General features: G+C 41.7%; 1 protein-coding gene across 1 annotated transcript in view; it reads left to right on the plus strand.

Moving 5' to 3' along the window:
- Positions 1-19,283, plus strand: part of BBOX1 (gamma-butyrobetaine hydroxylase 1) — a 43,444-nt gene continuing 24,161 nt past the window's right edge. The window contains exons 1-3 of the mRNA XM_072864813.1: positions 1-179; positions 7,109-7,542; positions 9,243-9,357. Of these exons, the coding sequence (XP_072720914.1) occupies positions 7,159-7,542; positions 9,243-9,357 (499 nt within the window). The 5' untranslated portion in view covers positions 1-179; positions 7,109-7,158. The remainder of the gene's footprint in view (positions 180-7,108; positions 7,543-9,242; positions 9,358-19,283) is intronic.

The raw sequence follows: 19,283 nt of genomic DNA on the forward strand, positions 1-19,283 counted from the left end.
CAGAACTCCCGGGAAACACCACGCGCGGGTGGGCCGCTGCGAGCCGGCGTTACCCGGCGCTGCCCGCCGGGAGGGCGCTGCGCCGGCGGCGGGGTCCTCCCCGGGGCCGGGCCTGCCGGGCCGGGCCGGGCCTGCCGAGCCGAGCCCCGCCGCGGGGGAGCCAGGCGGCGGGCGGGCAGGTAAGGGGAGCCGGGCCGGGGGGCGGGAGCGCGGCGCCCGCGGTCCCGGCCCGGTGCCGGGCGGGCGCGGCGGCCCGCGGCGGAGCCGCTGAGGCGGCTGCTGCCGGCAGCGCCATCGGCCGCAACATCCTTCCCGCCCCACCCGTCAGCGCGGGCACGGCGGTGGGGGCGCGGGCCTCGCGTCCTTCGCGCTTCTGAGAGGGAAGCGCGGAGTATGGCGGTTGCGTCCCGCCTCCTCCTTCTGTAAATGAGCTGCTTTGTCATTTGCGCTAATAACGCTATTGTAGCAGATTGAAACTGGAGCGGGACCGAAGCCCGAGCCCCAAACAGGGATCCTGCGGGCAGTATCTCTTCCTGGGCCTTCATACACGCTTGTACGTGAAGTAATGTAAACGCGCTGAGGTTTTTTCCCTTTAAGGTACATCTTTGCTTCTGTTGTAATCCGAGATAAGAGCATCAGGCAAATGTTTTCCTGCAGAGCCTTTTTGGTATGCTTGTACACAAGATTCAACCTTGCTGTACACGCACTGTATTTTCTCTAGGGTTATTCTTTTTGTGAAGTTTGCATTATTTTTTGACTCGGGCAATGCTTACAAGATAGAAATCCTCAGTTCAAACCGAGGCCAGGTCAGGCTCTTCCTGCAGTTGTCTTAAGTTTGTATGGATCCATGTTAAATTCTGCTACATCCTACATGGAGCTGGTTACATTGACCAGCTTCTGATGCAGCCAACTGGTTTTAAGGCACGGCTTGGTTATGATACACTAATTACACCCTTCATTTCTCCGCAGCTTCTTAACCTCGTGTGAAGAGAACGTATGTTATCCAAAGTAGCTCAGCTGTCTCAAAGTACCATTAACCAGAATGAACTTTTAAGCAGCTGTACAGGTAAAGCTAACAAACGTACTGCTGATGTCAGCAAACAGGGGAGTCTGGATGATGTCTAGTGGGGTGAGGTTTGAGGAGGCTGAAGGAGGTAGATTTTTGAGAAAGAGAATAGTGAGTATTACCTTTTAACTGGAGAGCTAGGGAAGACTGAAAGCATAGCCTCCAGGTGATGGAGACCACCTTAAATCGTAATTGCCTCTGAGCATCCAGGCTGACCCTCGTCATGCTGCTGAGGATTACAAGTTAATAACGACAAGGAGAGCAGAAAATCCATGAGCCTGGGGTGATGTTCACATAGGAGGGTGTGACTCGTAGGAGCTGTTGGTAGTATTTGTTTTAAACTATGCAAATCTGAGGTCTGTTAAGTGAGAGCAGAGTTATGTATAGGTGTCTTCCAGGTTCATGCAGATAACACTAGTTCAGAGACAAGAAATGCAGAGAGCTGTGATGCAGATAATTTGTTTTGCATTGTCAGTTGTTCTTCAATTTGACCACGGTTATGAGCATGCTAACTTTAGGTGAACCAGTGAGTTCTGCTTCTAGTTTAGTACAGAATGCAATTTCAAGTGTAAAATAGCAGTGCACGGATAAGTGTCTGCCTGATAATTTTGAGGGGGCAAGGGGATAAAAACTCCTGGAACTCTTGCTGGTAATTTAGTCTCCATTAATTTGAGATTAGCGTCCTACTTTTATTGTAAAAATGGAAAAAAAAAAATAAGGCAAACCTCTAAAAAACTGTCAAGAATTGAAAAACTACACTGAACACAATTAAGAGAATCCATGTTATGTGACTGATTCCATTAAGCATCTTCAGTAGCCTCTTAGAATAAGAGATGTGTTTTCTGCAGTGGCCTGGCACCATCAGCACCAAGCATTTGGATTTGTTTTTCTTACCAGCAGCTCAGCTGTCTTGGACTCCAGGTTTTTTGAGACATAAAGTTACATTTCTCTAGCATTTAGTATTGTGTCTTAACATAAAGGTTTTGGGAAAACAGCAGTATAACCCACTAGTTATAGTTGTGCAAATTACTGATCAGGAATAGAAATGGTCCTTTTGCCTAGTTATACCATTTGTAGATACACTTAATAGTAAGGGGAGGAAGAATGTTTTCTTTGTCATCGAGCAGGAAGCTTTCTGTGTGGTACTTTTAAGCATGCAATTGGAGGGTTTTCTGAAGATATCAGTATGAACAGTTCCGAGTTCTTCACCGCCATTTGCAGGCTCACCTTAATGTTCTATATGTGCTAAATGTAAAGAAGAGTCACTTAATTAGAAATCAGGAATAACACACAGTTTCCAGACAAATCCACCCCATTCCTGGACACCTTTCCTTTCCTTACAGCATGCTGGAAAGGGGCAGAGCCATCAGACTGGGGTTTCTTGTTCGTGTGGGAGCTAGGGGTTTGCTAGCGCTACTTGAGGAATGTTTCATCCCAGCTGTATACCTTCTGTTATCCATTGCTCCAGGAAGAAGGAATGCTAGCACTGGGCTGCCTTTGTCGTTCCAGCAGGAGCTGTGGGTTACCCTCTTCCCCCTTGCTGGCTTGGAGTGCTGGAGGCTGGTGGTCCCTGGGAGGGTCAGAGTGGCTGGGCACTGTGTCTACGACCTGCAGCTGGATAGCCTGACTGGTGCAACGGTGCAAGTGAGAAGGAGGGGGCTTGATGCTCCTGACACTCACCTGGCACACAGGTCCCAGCTGGGAGGGTTGAGCACCATAGTAGAAGTAGTGACAAATCCCAGGTTGGTATGAAATGCTCTGTTGGAGTAGTCCAGTGAAGACATGCTGGGTGGCCTCTGTGGAGAATTTGACCCAGAATACTCTAGCACCCCACTGATGCAAACTGGAAAAAATCCTACCAAAGGGAGAAGTTTCTGCTGTGGTGCTGTGTGTATGGGACAAAAACTAGACTTGCAGATTTATTTAATTTGTGTATCTAAGAAGAAAAACATCTAGAGGGCATGCTGTAGCAGATATTTTTAATCATTGTCATCTGGATTTTCATTTTAATAATGACACCATGATACGGCTAACTCAAGGAAAACAATAAACAGCCTTTTTATTGTTACAAGATTTCTCTTGGTAGGTGGCTAACCCGAAAAATTGCTTTACAGCAAAGACAGAAACAGAAGTTTAATGCAAACACTGGTGTATTTAAAGAGTAAATGCTTAACTTTGCCACAAGGGAAATCTTTTTGCTACAATAATTTTCATGGCTTCATCTTGCATCACCAGCAAACTGAGTAATACCAGAGTTGGAGGGCCCGATTCTCTCTGAATTAACAGTGGTGTTATGCAGGTACAAGTTCATTGACTTCAATAAATAGACATAAAGGAAAGATCTGAATAGGTCTGGAGTCTTGGGGCAGAGTAACAGTAGACAAAGTAGATCTGCATAATAAAAAAGCCACATATAATGATTTTTATTAATATTGCGAATGCGTGTCCAGTGGAATCGTTTCCTACCCTAAACATATCGAAGGCTCCTGCTGCAGCCTGTGAAGGAGATCCTCCCCTCTCTCTGTGGGATGCAGTGCTGTTTCAGGTGCTGGCTATTAGGACTGGGAGTATTTCAAGGGAGTACTCTGTGATGAACAATAGGTTTGACTGATGACACCAAAACCTGAAGTCTCGTGGAACAAGGGTACCACCAACAGCAGTGTAGGCTTTCTCTGTCTGGTAGTTAAGTTTAGGGCTGCCACCATCCACAAGTCTCCCAGCAGTATCATGGTTACTGAACTGTATATAGCAATGGTTGTCTGTAAACAGAAGCATCAGTTAATCATAAGATTAGTGCCATGAAAAGTAGTTCTGCTGAATGTAAATTCTGACGGTGTAACATCCCCATTGGAGCTAGTTGCCAAGGCTCTTTTTGTAGTCGGTGGAGAGAAATAAGAGCTCAGTTTCTCTCATGCTAAAGCAGGTTTCTGACAGGGTCAGCTGAATTGTGATCCAGATGTGCCTGTTAGGAGTGTTGGGGATGGTGCATATGATGTTCAGGTGTAGGTCACTACGGTACATATCTGAAGGTAGGCGAGGTGAACCCTGCTGTACAAGCTTATCACATCCAAGCAAAGGTGAAAATTCCCATTTGGCTTACAGCCTTCCCCATCGTAACATAAATTACATGTAACTCACCTCAGTAGCTTCCAGAAGTTTTTTTATTCTTTTTTTATCTAGAAATTGTGTCTGGCAGGATTGGTTGCATCTGGGTTTTTTTAGGTTGACCTTTCATTCCAAAGCATTTACAAACCTTACTGTCATGGATTTAGAAGAGATTCTGCTTGACATGCATCTTGCGTGACTGAGTTATCCATTACTGGGTGAACAAATACTAGTTAAGTGACATCTGTGATAGGAAGACAATAAAATCACCTCAGTTTCTTGCTGTAAAAGAAAATTCTGATGTGTTTTTCTATTACCACTAGTGATACGAGGAGTCTCTTAGAAGCAAGTTCAGATTTCTTAATTGAATGGTAAAATAGATACTTAGAAGACCTTTGAATCTGGCAAGCTTCACACAGGACTTGAAACTTAGTAATGAATCTTCCCCCAGAGACAGTCAGAAAGTAAAGGGTTAAATATTTTTTCCTGCCCCTTGTCTTGCCATTTTGAAGAAAAAGATTTATTAGAAGTTCATACACAACATCCAGGTAGTTATAACCGCCATGCTAAAGTTAAAAGGAGAAGAGCCTTTGGTTAGGTTAAACACTGAGCATGTGAATAATACTTAAATTATTTGGTAAGCCACTTAAGTAAAATGAGAAAATTGTGTACAAAACCAGTATGTGAACTACTGGATGGATGTAATGAATGTATGAAATACATTATGGACAAACTACGTAATGAACTACTTAGATGGGTGTATTCTGTATATCCAGTTGCCAGAATTTCCCCTACCTCCCTCTGGTAAGCCAGAGGAGCTTCCGCTGTCCTTAAACTTCAGAAGCAAATTCTGGTTCTTATGGTCTTGTCTTAAGCCAATACCTACAGGAGTACCTACTTACATTTAGTACACAGAGAAAAGCATCCGTATCCCCAAAGGAGCTGGGCAGTTGGTTCTGGGAAGAGCTCTCTGTGCTTGAATTCCTTATACGTGGAATAAATTGATCCGACCGTTTATGTTGCTCATATGCTTTCTAGCGGTGTTCTTAAATTCAGGTGGATGTGAGTGCCATGCTTTGTGCTGGACAATTCAGCATTGTCCGGATGTCAGGAATTTTCTGATCTTGCTTACCCTATCATGCTTTACAAGTTTTCTGGTGTGCAGCTACCTGTTCACCAGTCTTAGATAAACTGGGTAAGGGGTATGTGTGAAGATACTCAATTCTGTCTGTATCATGCTGACTTTGGGTATGGGTAGTATTAGCATTTTAGGAATTCACATAACTTTGTATGCAGAAGGGCAAGTATCAACAGCCTCTGAGTTACCTAAGCAATTAGGCAATGGTTTTGTGACTTGCGCACCTGCATCTTAATTGTCCTAGTTCCATCTAAACTATATTTTGGTTGCTTAAGCGTATTTGTGGATCTGACCCATTACCATCAGGTAATCCACTGCCTTGAACAGAGAACTATCCTGAAACCAGTACCTATGTAGCAAAAGTTTACGGTACATTAAAATGGTCATCCTCTTTTTTTTTTTGAAACCAGATATTCTAAAGTTTCAGTATATCGGAAACCTTCATTGTGTTCCAGTACTTGTCTTTTCTTTCAAGGAGATTAGGGTAATTATCACATGTTAAAATCCCTAAAACATACCACAACTTTGCAGTCATACGTAATAAAACTGTGTGCAAGAAATCTCAGAAGGAGACTGCAGCCACTCTTGCAGTGTAAATATTTTTACAGTTAGGAGGAAAATTGAGTTACTTGAATAATGCTTGGGAATTAAGGTGGAGATACGCATATATATATTTACATACGTATGTTTGTGTACATATATATATATAAAAGGAAAGATATTCAATCTGGATATAAAAGTGGTTTAAGTCTGTACGCACAAAAATAGCTGTAGCTTGGACTGCATTGCAAGTGAAGGTTGTTAATTGTTGGGTTCCAATGGGACTACTGTGTGCAAACAAGAGAAAGTAGAAATCAATATTCTGATTTTCTATACGCAATCAAATGCAATAAAAACAAAAGGAGACCCAAGGGTCCTGTACAACCTAGTTCTAACTTGTAGCAAAGGAAAAAAAATTTAAAAACCCTCTGAAAACTCCAGTAGGTCTTAGTGAGTTAAAATACTGAAACCAATGAGGTTTTTCCTGTGCAAAGACAACTGAGGAGACTTTGGTCCTGCCAGGGCATCAATATTTTGCCCTGTGAGCTTAAGAACAAAAACAACAGAAAAAGATACTGAATAAATATGCAATATTTGAAATGGTTAAACACTCTATTAAAAATATATGTAATGATTTATTGTTTCAGGGGGAGGCCAAGTATTTTTCTGAATAAGAAAAACATTAGACCAGAACTTCTTTTCTAATTTAAGATTTGGATGCATCATCTTTCTGCAGTACAGTATGCAGCTTGCTTTAAATAAAAGAGTATATCTATGGAAAGCAGTCCGGCTGTGAAAGGAGAAAGGAGCTCTTGCAGAACTCTGTTGCTGTAGCTAAAGTCACGTTTACAAGAGATGGATTCTGTTTTCTCTTTTGCATAGTAGTCACAGCACAAATTAAGGTATGTGTGCTTTAAAGCTTTAGGTTTTGAACATGGTTGGTACTAGCTCCTGCTTTTGATTTGTGGAACTCATCTTAAGATGTCTTTTTAAAAGAGACTATTTGTGTGATACGTATTGAACTGACTGCAGAAACAAAAGATGGCCAAGAGGATGAATCAAATTGAAGCCCTACTAAACTAAGGGATTTTTTAATAGATGGATCTGAATACACCCTCTGCGCTTCAAAAAATGTAAGCAACAGATAATGAAAGTTCCTAAAAGTTTAGGCAGGAGGAAGGGAGGGGAGAATCATCTTAAAAAGGTCTTTCTGCTATACTGACTCCTTCAGTAACAAACTGCTCTTCATGGTGTTTTAGGAACTCCACGAAGGCGTTCTCTCTCCAACGGTTTAATTAAAGAGGCCAAAATGTGGAGGGCGGTGGCTAACGTCCTGCTGAGGGCCAAAGTCCTTGGAGGCAGGGAGTGCTGCCTGCCGCCAGCGCAGAAAGGCAGGAGCCTGCTTGCTGGGACCACTTGGCATTGCTGGCGGGGCACTGCGCTGGGGGTCCGCACCGCCCGGCTGCTCAGCATGAACCTGGGGATACAGAAGGTGGAAGCTTTGGACGCGGGTCATTTTATCCGTGTGGAGTGGGAGGATGGGAGCGAGAGCCGCTACCCCTGTGTCTGGCTGAGGGACAACTGCCAGTGTCCCCGCTGCTTCCTGCGCTCGGCCAGGGCACGCAAGCTGGTCTTCAAGGACCTGGATGTGAACATCGTGGTGAAGGAAGTCGCTCTGGCAGATAGAAAAAAGGTATTTGAAGCAAACCTTCATTCGTCCTCTCATGAAACTTGTCTAACAATGCTTGTTAATCTGTAAATTAGAGGCAGTCCCAGGTTATACTTTAATCACAATTTGTTTATCCGCAAACCCTACCGTGTATTTGCAAAGCTTTTAGGAATAATCACAATTTGGGGAACTCCGATCTTCCCACCTTTATATGAAACTTCACTTCATAGATGTTATGCAGAGGCCCCAGAAACCCAGGCTTCAGTTTTTAGGCTATAAGTGTGCTTTTTAAAATTCTGCTGTATGTTTCTTTATCACCAGATGTTGAAAAGAAGATACAGGCATTCCCCACACATTTGATTACACTTACACTTGTTTTTCCTCTTTATGCTATAAGTAAACAGCTTGAAAATCAGAAAAACAAACAGCAAAGTGATGATGACCTTAATCCATAACAAAAATATCAGTTTATTAGCTAATCTCCAATGTGCAAAAGACTTCATCTTAGAGCAAGCGCTCAAACCAAAGTTGAACCCAATATTCAGAGATGGCCTAGTGTCTGTATCTGTATCTACCTATCTATGTTAACATTTGTTCATGAAAAAGAGGAGGCTATTGGGCAAAAGAGGACAGGAACTGCCCTCCCTATGAATTTTAATCTTTCCTGCCATATAAAAACCCAATATATCATTTAGATTTTATAGCTTTTAATAAAAAGCAGTACACAGCTCCTTTGATATGCAAACTCATTTCCTTCAGTTTACACTTAAAGATGTTTTAAACATGTTAAAGATGCAGCAGTCAACCCTGTAGCAGCTGGGGCAGCCTTGCTGCAGGGCGAGTTTGCAGAGGCTGACCTGTGCGGCAGCATGGCTCAGCTGCAGGGTAAGGGTCTGTATCGAGGAACTCTGGGCTCCCAAGTTGATTGTTTGTTAGCAAAATTAATGCCATGTAAATTCATGCTTCAAATAGGCAAATTTATTATGATAGTACAGGGATTGTCTGCTTCCACTTATACTCAGGAACTGATGAAAGCACAGCACTAATCCTAAAGTGATGCTGGTGTTTTACCATCATGTGAACAAGCGGAATTATGTGAAATGGGAATCGATACCTACTTAACAGCCTTGAGAATTCAGCTGAGGGTGTGTGCTGCACTGAGTTCTTTCAATTCATGACAAGCAAAGCCATATGCTTTCTTTCCATGTTTTTTTTGAGAATTAAAAACACCAACACCTTTTTAAAGGGTTGAAAGGGGGGAAGGGGGAAGACTTTTCAAAACTAGGAGAGGGATTTCTCTCCTAGCATTTATTTTTTGCCTGTCTTTCTTGTGCTTTTTTAACAAGCTGTCAGTGTTTTGGAAGATATTTTTGCTCTCTTCTGAGTTGTGGTGAAGCACTCTCCCCAGCGATATGTGCTAGCTTCTGTGATTCTCCTCTTTCTGCTAAGCGCAGCTCCCACAGTGAAAGCAGCCCACACAAAACAGCAAATTAGGTCATGGGTTCATGTAAAAATGACCATTTATAAAAGGTGTCAGAATCTGGATGATGTTCAGGTTGGGTTTTCATTACTTGTTTGCCATTATGCTCCAGGGAAAGCTTAACTGTGATATTATTGATCTAAATATTACAATTTCTGCAATTTCTAAGGGGCTTTTTGGTTGTTGTAGGTGGTGGGTTTTGAATTTTTTTGTTCTAAAATTATCTTTTGTTTTATGTTGGAAGATCTCTATTACATGGCCCGATGAACATGCAAGTGAATATGAAGCTGAATGGTTGAAAAAACGATGCTTCTCTGAAGAAGCCAGAGCAGAAATGCAAGAAGATTTATTTTTACCAGGTAGGAATTAAAACCATATCTGTCATGCTTGTTTCAAATGCAAGGAGTCTGACACTGGCAGTCCCGGCTAGAGGTCCATGTATGAGGACCAGGTCTACCCAGCTGGAGCGGTGGCATCCACTCTTGGTGCTCAGTGCCAGGCTGTGCATGCACAGCAGGAACCCATGGTTATTACCCTTTCCCTCTTCTAACCTCTGGTCCTGAGAGGAGTTCAACTGGTTGGGCTGCGTTTACTTTCCTAAAAGCCTTTTCTTTCCAAAAAAGGTTAGTAGGTCTCAAAACAGAGCCTTGCGGACCAACAGCGGTCTATGTGATAATGCAAGTGTGCGTACGCTGTTTAAATTATTTAATTTTTTGTTTTTAGAAAGATTATTTAGAATTGCAAGGGAGTTATAACTGAATTTTTAAAAATTCCTTCCATGGCCTTCTGTTAAAAAGTAACTGTGTCGCATAGCAGTGTCTAGTGCTGAAGTTCAGGTTGTGTTTGCTCTGCGTCCCATACTTACTGCAGTAGTTGACTGTCTTTTGGTCATGAAACATTTTGTGCAACTGGCAGTGTAACATTTACCCAGTACAAATCACTCGCCCTTTTGAGTGAATAATTATAAACCCGCTAGGTTTGTCATGATGCACAGCATCATTTCTTTGGCAGCTTTTCAGATTGTGAGCATGAAACGTGTGAAAACTTGCAAGATTTCTGCTGTTGCTCTTGACAGTGTTCCTGTGAGATCTGCTGTTGCAGAAAGTCGTGGATCTGTATTCAGAATCAAGACGATATCGGTTAAAACAGGATATTTCTTTTAGAAAAAAGAAACTAGAGGCAGGCTGATGGTATGAAACTCAGATCCAGGTATCAGTTTCCTCAGAGCTCAGCAAAAGGCAAATCCACAATTGGTTTATGCTCCTTTTTTGGGGTGTTTTTAATTCTAACAAAGAAAAGAAAGTTTGTTTGTTTGTTCGTGTGTTTCTCTGAAAGATGAGAAATGGGAAAATATGTGGCCCTAGGCATCTCCTGCATCTGAGCTGTGTTTGGCGCTTTAGGGACAACTGAAGGGGCCAGTTATCTTTCCCAATTTCTGTAGGTCAAATATTCCTTAGCTCCTAGCACCTATTCTCCTAAACAAAAGTCAGTTCTTAAGATTCAGCCTTTTATATCTGGCATAAAACTTAAGTGATGAGTAATATTTCCATTCTCATTTCAGTGGATCGTATAACAGACTCTTCATAGTTCAGAATGGAACTTTTCCCCTAGTGATATAAAAGTTCATGTCTTCTTTAGCTTTGGCAAGAATAAACTACACTGTTTGCTATTTTGGAGGGTTAGGCATGTTCCCAGGATGAACGTGGTGAAGATGCAAACCTCATTCAGGGAAACTGGACTTGATTTCTCAGGTAGTAAGAATTTTTATTTGGAAAAATGAAGATGCTGTGGAAGCTAGCAAGATGTCTTGTAGCCTTTGAGGGGATCAGTGTAAATCGACTGTTGCTTTAATTAATGCCCAGGCAAATTAGTCTAGATCTCTGGTTATGTTTATTAGCAAAGGTATCAATAACTGAGATTTCATTATTTCACATGTAATGCTACTTTTTTCCCCCATTATGAAGTCTAACTGGCTGTGATTTACCTTTGTACGCACATGTTTACACAGTGCTTACTCTCAGCATCTAAATACAATGCTTGTTTTGGAGGCCAGTTCTCCCCTCTGCTACCGCTCTTCTCCAGTGGAGCCGTCCAGGTAAAATATACACCAAAGATATGTTTTATTCTTTGGGCAATGCTTTTGCAAATTCTGTTTGCCATGGTAGATCTGAAGAAATATGTTTATGAAAGTTGCACTAAATAAGGGCCTGTGTTAACTTTGGCTTTATTTAGTGGTGTCATTCTGCTCTTCCTCATATTCTCAGAGAAGACCTGGCTCATTATGATGGACAGCTTCTCCCAGGTTTTCTCAGGTTTCAGTTGCAAAAAAGGCTGCAGTTATAAAGCACGTGAGTTTGCTTTCTGGCTGTTTAAGACCTGTTTCTCATTGCATATCGGGGTAAGTTTAGAATTCGCTTCCTTCTGGTCAGCGGAGTTACATGCTGCAAATTACATGCCCTTAAGTAGCTAACTATATCCCAGCAGTATAGTATTACAGACGATGATATGAAGTGCCAGCCCTGCATGCTGGTTCAACAAATATAAGAGCAAGCTCACCAGACTGCTGTAGTTAGAGGTTAACCTTCACTGCTGACATTATCACAGCCATGGCTTTTTTTTCTTTTTTTTTTTTCTTTTTTTTTTGCAAGTGGTTATTTGCTTTTCATGCTGCTTTTATGGTGGTTTTTCATTATAATTTCTGAATCAAAAAATTAGGTGTCAGGCGTGTGTCAGACCTGAAAAGAAGAGTAGGTCAGATTTTCACTGCATGAACGAAGTGACTATAAATAGTTCTATGGCAATATGTCAAGTTTCCCCTTTTAAAAACAGTGCCAGATCCTATCCATGTGGTATGCAAAGTCCGCTGTTTGTGTACACCGAGGCTCATTTCAGCCCAGCTTACAAAATACTTCCAAAAGAGCAGCAAAAAAGCCACCTTCTACTTCTCCAGTTCTGATGTCTCAAAGCTACTCCTTTTATCCCCTCCTATTTATTTGTGTTCTCTCCAGCAAACGTCACAGGAGTGATTTACCACCTCGTGCAGTCTCTCTGTAACTCAGATTTTTTGTGTGATAGAGGAAGCTTGTGGGAGACATTGAGTATGCCAGGTGCTTTCCAGTGTTCGGCCTCTTACTGCATTACATTGTATTTGCTGAGGCTCATTTTCCAAGATACTGGCATCCCAGCAACAGGATGTGGGGGGAAAAAACATTAAATAATATCACAGTGATGTTTTCCTATTAGGTGGAAGAGAAGAATATTCAGCAGAGGTAGTACCTGGTGCTATTTAATCTTTTTAACCTTAGGTTAGGTTAAATTTTTAACCTAAGGTTAAAGGTTACAGATGATGATCGTTCTTTAAAATGTGTTAATATGATATTGGTATATATCCAGCTCCACCGAAGTTTGAATCAGGATGTTAACAGCATCAATGGTGCTTTCAGTTTCTCTATTAGGTTGTGAGAGATCATCATTTTATGAGGAAGAAGCTAAAAGTTGTTTTTTACTAAAAAGAGTTTAGCCATTTGAATTATCCTGTAGTAATAATTAATAAGAGCTGCCCCCATGACTTAGGCTGTCTTATACATAGTTCACAATACAGCAAAATTACATTTGTCCTACAATAAACATTAAAACACATATTGTAGTCAAAATAATTTTAAGTTAAGTAAATTAATCTACGATGCCTAGACTTTCTTTCCCACATGAATCCAGTAGAGAAGGTTTTGACCCGCACCATCCCAACCTGCATAGTAAATGTTGAATAATTCCAGGCGTTTGTTGATGCCTGCACACCATCTGCAGGAACTGGGCAAAGGCCATCCTCTCATTTTGTGCAAACTCTAATATAGGTGGCTTTTGTTGACTAACCTGGTATGATCAAGAAATGGCATTCTTTTTTTCTCCTTTTTTTTTCCCCCCAAATTATTGTTCTGAAATTGGAAGAGGTGGTGACTCATTAATTCTCTCAAAAGCAGTTCATTCTTCCCATTTTGAAAAGCACATAGATCTGGGGTTTTATTAGTCATAATGTAAATGGTGAATAATGACACAAAATAATTCTACAAGACCTTTGTTTTTATCCCTTACAAATTGTTCAGCTACATTTGTAAACATAAAGGTTTTTAATTTGGCAAGTGCAACTGTGCTGTGCAAGTGAGACTTAAGGCTACCCAGGCACTAATGGCTCATTCCTATCTTTCTTATCCCTTCAGCTTTCAGAGCTTACGTTCTTAGATTTCTACTATAGTACAATGGAAACTATATTAACTGTGGTTACGCAGTGGGAAAAAACATGCTATGCTGACATGATAAAATAATGAAGAATGTGAGTGGGATCAATTACCACTAGGCAGTACTGGGAAAGAGTACAGTCCCTGTTTAGTGCTTGAGAGATTTTCAGGCTGAAGGAGTTTTGTGGATAAAAATGGGAATAAAGTTCCTGTTGTTCGGTATATAGGAGAATAACATCCCCTGTGGGGCACACAATTTTCTAAGACTTTCATATAGACTTTTTAAAAAATATTGTTAAGTGGAAGAACTTAAATATCTTCACATCATGGGATGGTTTTTGGTTTTATGATGTATGCTTTCCTGTCCCTTTTCCAAAGAATTATGGACCTGCTAATTGTAACTATTGAATAGCATATAACATTTTTGTGTGGGGCAGAGGAGAAGGAAATCTTTATAAATCCTGCTTATTTTAGTGTAGACCTATTACTTGTCTCTCTCCTACTACTGTTGTACTTACCTGGCTGTGATGGTCTCTGAGACCAGTCAGGAGAGGAAGTCTTTCACTGCTTTTCCTACAAATATGAGTTATTTAAAAGTAGTTCATGCGTATGTCAGATATAAGTGTTAAAAATTAGTCCCACAGATCTATTGCAGCTACTAGAAGGATTAAAACTGGCACCAGTATATTTGAATTAAGCTCTAAGACCTCTCTGGAAAAAAAAAAAAATTACTGAAGCATGAAGATTAAAAAGGCTGTGGAAATTCTGTGCTAAAATTATGAGGAAGCCACCATAAAATATACTCTCTGCAACTTACTATATGCACCTGGTATAAGTAATCATCCGGTAGTCAACTGCAGAAAGCCAGTATGATTGTCAGCCAATTTCCTCTTTGCTAATAGAAAAAACACTTATTATGCATACAGCCTTGAGCTGATATTTAAATGCTGCACGTTTCTCCCCATTTTATATGGCTTTATTGCTGCAAATGAATCACTTTATTTTAGTCATGGCTCTAAAATTTTTTTCCACTTCTTTATGTTCACGGAGATCATGCCTTTCTAACATTCTGAAAGGTTTATGCAGTGCTGTAAAGACAGTGGTTTGGCTTGTGCTCTAAGTATGCAAGTTTGTTCTTTGATTGTTTTTCATCATTTTCTTTGGCATATTTAGTATTAAATGAAGTGGTCACATTCATATTCTTGGCATAAGGCATTTGACCTTGTTGCACATAAAATTTTCACGAGTGCTAAGGAAATGTGTCATCTTTAAAAAACAGTTAAAGAAGAGCTGTAATGGTTTACCGTCAAGACAGAATGGTATATCAAAGCAGGTTTTGCAAAGGTCTGTGCTTTATGCAATACTGTTCCTTATTTTTGTCCGTGACTATTATGGAAAGGAATAGCCACATTAAATGGGCAGATGACACCAACCGGGGGTTGACTGGAACTATGTTGAAGGACCAGGGTTACAATTCTAAATGACCTTGACAATTAAGAGAAATGGTAAAAACATAAAAAAATGCTTTAATGGGTCGGGTGACTAGTTCATCTAGCCTAATACTCAGTCTCCAGCAGCAATGTAGTAAAAGCATGTGCGTCAAGCCACTCTCTGCAGTCCATTTCCTTCGTATTTCTTCAGCATCCACAGTCATTGCATCAGGGTTTCCTGTAGGATACTGCAGCTTGGCAGCTGTTTGAGTGCCAAGCGGGAAAATAACCACCCGGGTTGGGTGGGGTTGGTGCTGGTCACAAGCTGAATGTGAGTCTGTGTTGGCAGACTGGTTTGGGATCAAGGCAAACATTGCTTTCAGCTGAGTCCAAAGAGAAGTCTAACCTGCAGAAGAGATTAAGTAGTCCTTCTGCTCCATTTGATGGAGTAAGGCTTCCGTAGCATGTATCATTTCTGAGCACCACACATCAAGAAAGACTACAAAGTGCTCACTGGAAAGCACTGTATGTGATTAGTGGTCTAGAAGCATCTAAGAAATCAAGTGCTGGGGGCAGGGCGGGGAGAGAGAGAAGGAACCGTTTGTTTGCCATGTTCATGGTAGGTACATCACTATACAAATGCATGTGTACATATGTGAACAGATTTTCTTAATGCTGTTCAGAATAGGTAAAAATTTGAGCTCAGACAAGCTAGAAAAGGTTTCAAATTAAAAGGGAGATTTTAAGACATAAAGTGAGGGCATGTTTTTAATAGCAATAACTTTACAAGCTGCACCGGATTTCTTTTCCTCCCAGATACCAACTGCTGCTGCGTTCCATACGTTTCCCAAGATTAGTAATACTTGGAGCTGTACACAATGCGTTTTCAGCTTTTGGCCTATGTACCACCGTGTCATTACAGAGTACATTGGCAAATGTCAGAGAGGAAAGGTTACTCCTGCAGTAGCTCAAAGACTGAGCTGTTGGCTGCATCAAGATGCCACTGAAGGGCTGGGAACTTGGAGCCTTTCTTCTCTGAAACATGAAGTGGGATTTATAAGCATTCATGTACCAGCCTGCACCTTTAAAAAGAAAAACAAACCCAAACCACTAAGGATGCTGGCTGCACTTGTCACTGGAAGTGACTTAATGTGAGAAAACTGGAACTTCGAGGACAGAGTTTATAGCCTTGCCAGACAGGATTTAACTATATTTACTACTTTCTGTCTTTGTTTGGGTTTTGTGGTTTGGTGTTTTTTTTAATACAAAGTAGCTAAACATTGAAAAAAAATCCTGAGAAGCTGTTTTACTTGAACCAATTCTCAGTTGTAGTAGCTGCCTGGAGAATAGCTGCCAGTGAACAGTTCAGTTTCCTTGAAATTTTGCAATTTCCACATCATAGTGGTACTGTAAAGGTTAAACATCTCTTCAGTCCACAGGCAGTGTTGGCTCCTGAACATACTGCAGAGTCTGGGAAGGGATAAATTCTCAGTACCTTAGCGGGATTCACATCATTGATAGTTTTTACACAGAGAAAAGATTGCTCTTGCAGTTTACCTACATTTTGAATTTAACTTTTGTCTCCCTCAGCTCCATGGAGTTGGAGATGTGAGGCCAGATGATGGCCTCCACCACAGGGGGTCTGGCTGGGAGGAAGACCAAATGGCTTCTTGTTCCTTGAATGTTCTCCACAGGTCAGCTGTAAGGGTTGGCAGATTTGTTATACCAAAATCAAGGACAGTCCCAGACAGGTATGCTGAGTGTGCACTGTTTTGCAGTGCTGTGGCAAAGCAGGTGTTTGCAACAAAAGCCAAAACCACCCCAAAACCCAACACCACAGCCCATGTCCATTGGCTGCAGAAGGGCATCCCATATTAGGTGGAACTTCTAGCAACCACAGTAGGAATTGGGAATTTGAGTGAGAGGACTCTACAGTCCGTGTACTCGGGGAAGCCTGGGCTCCTGGAGCTGCAGTTGAATTCCAGGTGCATATTTTTATTTCCCAAAGTGGGGGAAAATCTGTTGGTATATTCCTTGAAATACTAATATTCCTCTACTCCTTGTTTTATATAATATTCCTCTACTCCTTGTTTTAGCAAGACAGCAAGAAAGACTAGGAAGGAAAAGTTGAAACTTAAAATGTTGCATTAGTTTTCACATGGTTATATACCTACACCAATACTGAAGGTTAAATTTGTCTCTTAAAGGATATTCTTGGCAGTTCACACAGCATACCTAAAGCTATTTTAATTTCATAACTTTTAACAGAGAAAAAGGAAAACATTCATATTTTATTTTTTCCCATCTTTCAAGTGTGTGAAAGGATGTATATTGAGTTAAACACGCTGGAGCAGTGAGTAGCAGGCCGTGGAGTGGTCTCAAAAAGGAATTTAATGAGGTGAGATTGTATCTCTCCTCAAGGATTGCGCTTTTTTCATTTTGTGAACATGTTGTGAAATTCAACAGCTTGTCAATCATGCTACAGCTTCTTTGAAACACAGGGTAGAGTATAAAAGACGGTCTATGTGGATAGCTTATATTTGGGTATGTGCGTTGTGTTTTTTGGACAGTCTCTAACTAGCCTTAGCCAAAGGGGAGAGGACTAGTGGTTGGAAATTTGCAGACTTTGCAACTGTTGAAAAATGTTGTAACTATGTAGTGTCTGGATTCGCTTTTTTATGAGCACATTGCATTTTGTATTTGCTACCTATATCTAGAGAGAGGAAAAAATACCCCAAACGTGGCCCTATACATCTCTTTGCAGTGCAGCATGTCCCTCAGTTATCAGGTGAAATCCCGCAGAGCTCCCAGTCTGAAAGCTGCTTGGAATATGTAATAGTTTTTATTGGTCCTGTCCGCTGAAGGGATGTTGGAATAAAAAGAGGTATAGGTGTTTTATAAATGATGCCATCTGCATTTTTTAAATGTTTATGGTCTCATTTCTAGTATGTAATCTCTGTGATTGATGATTGGACAAGTTAGCTGAATATTAGCTAAAATACCAAGTAAACTGGATGTGATTTAAACAAAACAATTATTCTGTGAAATAGATAAAATCTTTTCACGCTTTATTGTGCACTCTTACGAATAAGCAGCTTCAGACTAAATACATAAAGGCGAGAGAAACCAGTTATGTCTTTACTGTAAGAATAAGTGCTCTGATTCAACATTTAAGAGAATGCTTGACTTAAAACACTAATGTTTCGAGTTTCGCAAAAAACTAGAATCAATGCAAAATTTATGCAAAAAAAAAAGTAAGAAATAGCATCTTTGTCCTCTTTACCCATTATTGTGCAACGTCTTTGGTTTGAACGTCTGTGTGTGTTTATTTGTGCTTACAAACCGGTAAACTGGCAAACTTATGACATATTGCAAGTGGAAATTAGTGAGAAGAGAGGAAGGAGGCAGGCAGTGTGGTATTCGGGGAGTATAAATCTGAAATAGGTCTTTCGTACAGGAGAGAGAGTAATTACCCCACATCTAGTTCTGTGCGTTACAGTAACTTCGAAGGGCAGGTGTATCTGTCCAAATGGTCTTTTGTATCTGCCACCAGCACCGCTTTTCAGATCAAGTGAGCAGATCACACCTCATTTCCTCGTTCTGCAAGTTAACATGTACCATTATGAAAACCCCACAAAAAAGTCTGAAATACGTAAGACCCAAAGTTGCTACCAAAGAGCCTGGGGAATCGCAATCACCAGGATTATTTTGCTTCTGAAATCAGCCAAGCCACGGCAGGTGACAGCTCTGAGATCGGCGGTTGCACGCTGCCGCTTCGTGGTACCGCAGCCAGCCCGGCTAAAATCAGTGGAGGAGACAGAGTGCTGTTGTGGTGGGGGGTTATAAAGGCTGGAATGTTCTCTGTTCAATGATAAAATTATTTTTTCCTGTGAATTGGAATTTAACACACTGTGTGAACTTTTCGAGTGGTAGCAGGCGGTGTGTGAGGTGGGAGCAGGGCAGAGGTCCGTCGAGCGGCTGGCGCTGGGGGTACAGCTGTGCAGAACCCAGGAGTTCGGCAGCTGGTGGCTCCCCGGGCCTGGGCCATCCCTCCCCTCAGCACCTTCTGCTCTAGACACCCCTCGGGAAATAAATTACACTGCTCCCCGGGCAGAGTGTTTTCACCCCAGAGATTACATGAGAGGGGTCGCTGATCGTGTCTCAGTGCATGGTACCCGCTGGCAGTTTCTGGCCATTTATACAAAAGGGGAATAAAAGGGTCTGTGGTCTGATTATTCAGTTAGAAGGGCCTCAGTGTTTTCTGGAGCGCTCTCACTTTGCTTTCAGCTCCCAGTGCCAGGCTGCTGTCACTAAACTATTAACTCTCGGGTACCCCAGCGGGTACCCCAGCTCCCCTTACTTGGCTCCAGTTTCCTCTGCAGCCGGTGGCAGCTTTTACTCAGTCTCCAGACCCACCTTCTTTCTACCATCCCATCCCCACTTCCATTTCCCTGAGTTTTTCCCCAGGTAATGTATCTCTTTCTCCTCCCTGACAGCTGCTCCCACCCTTCAGTTCACATCTTTCTTCCTCTGGGGCCCAGGATAGAAACTCTAACAGGGAGCATGGGAATGGCTCAGCTCATCTTTCCTTCTCATCTCTCCCCAGATCGCTGCATCTGCGGG

The sequence above is a fragment of the Ciconia boyciana genome, chromosome 6 (assembly GCF_034638445.1).
Source record: "Ciconia boyciana chromosome 6, ASM3463844v1, whole genome shotgun sequence".
Taxonomy (NCBI): Eukaryota; Metazoa; Chordata; class Aves; order Ciconiiformes; family Ciconiidae; genus Ciconia; species Ciconia boyciana.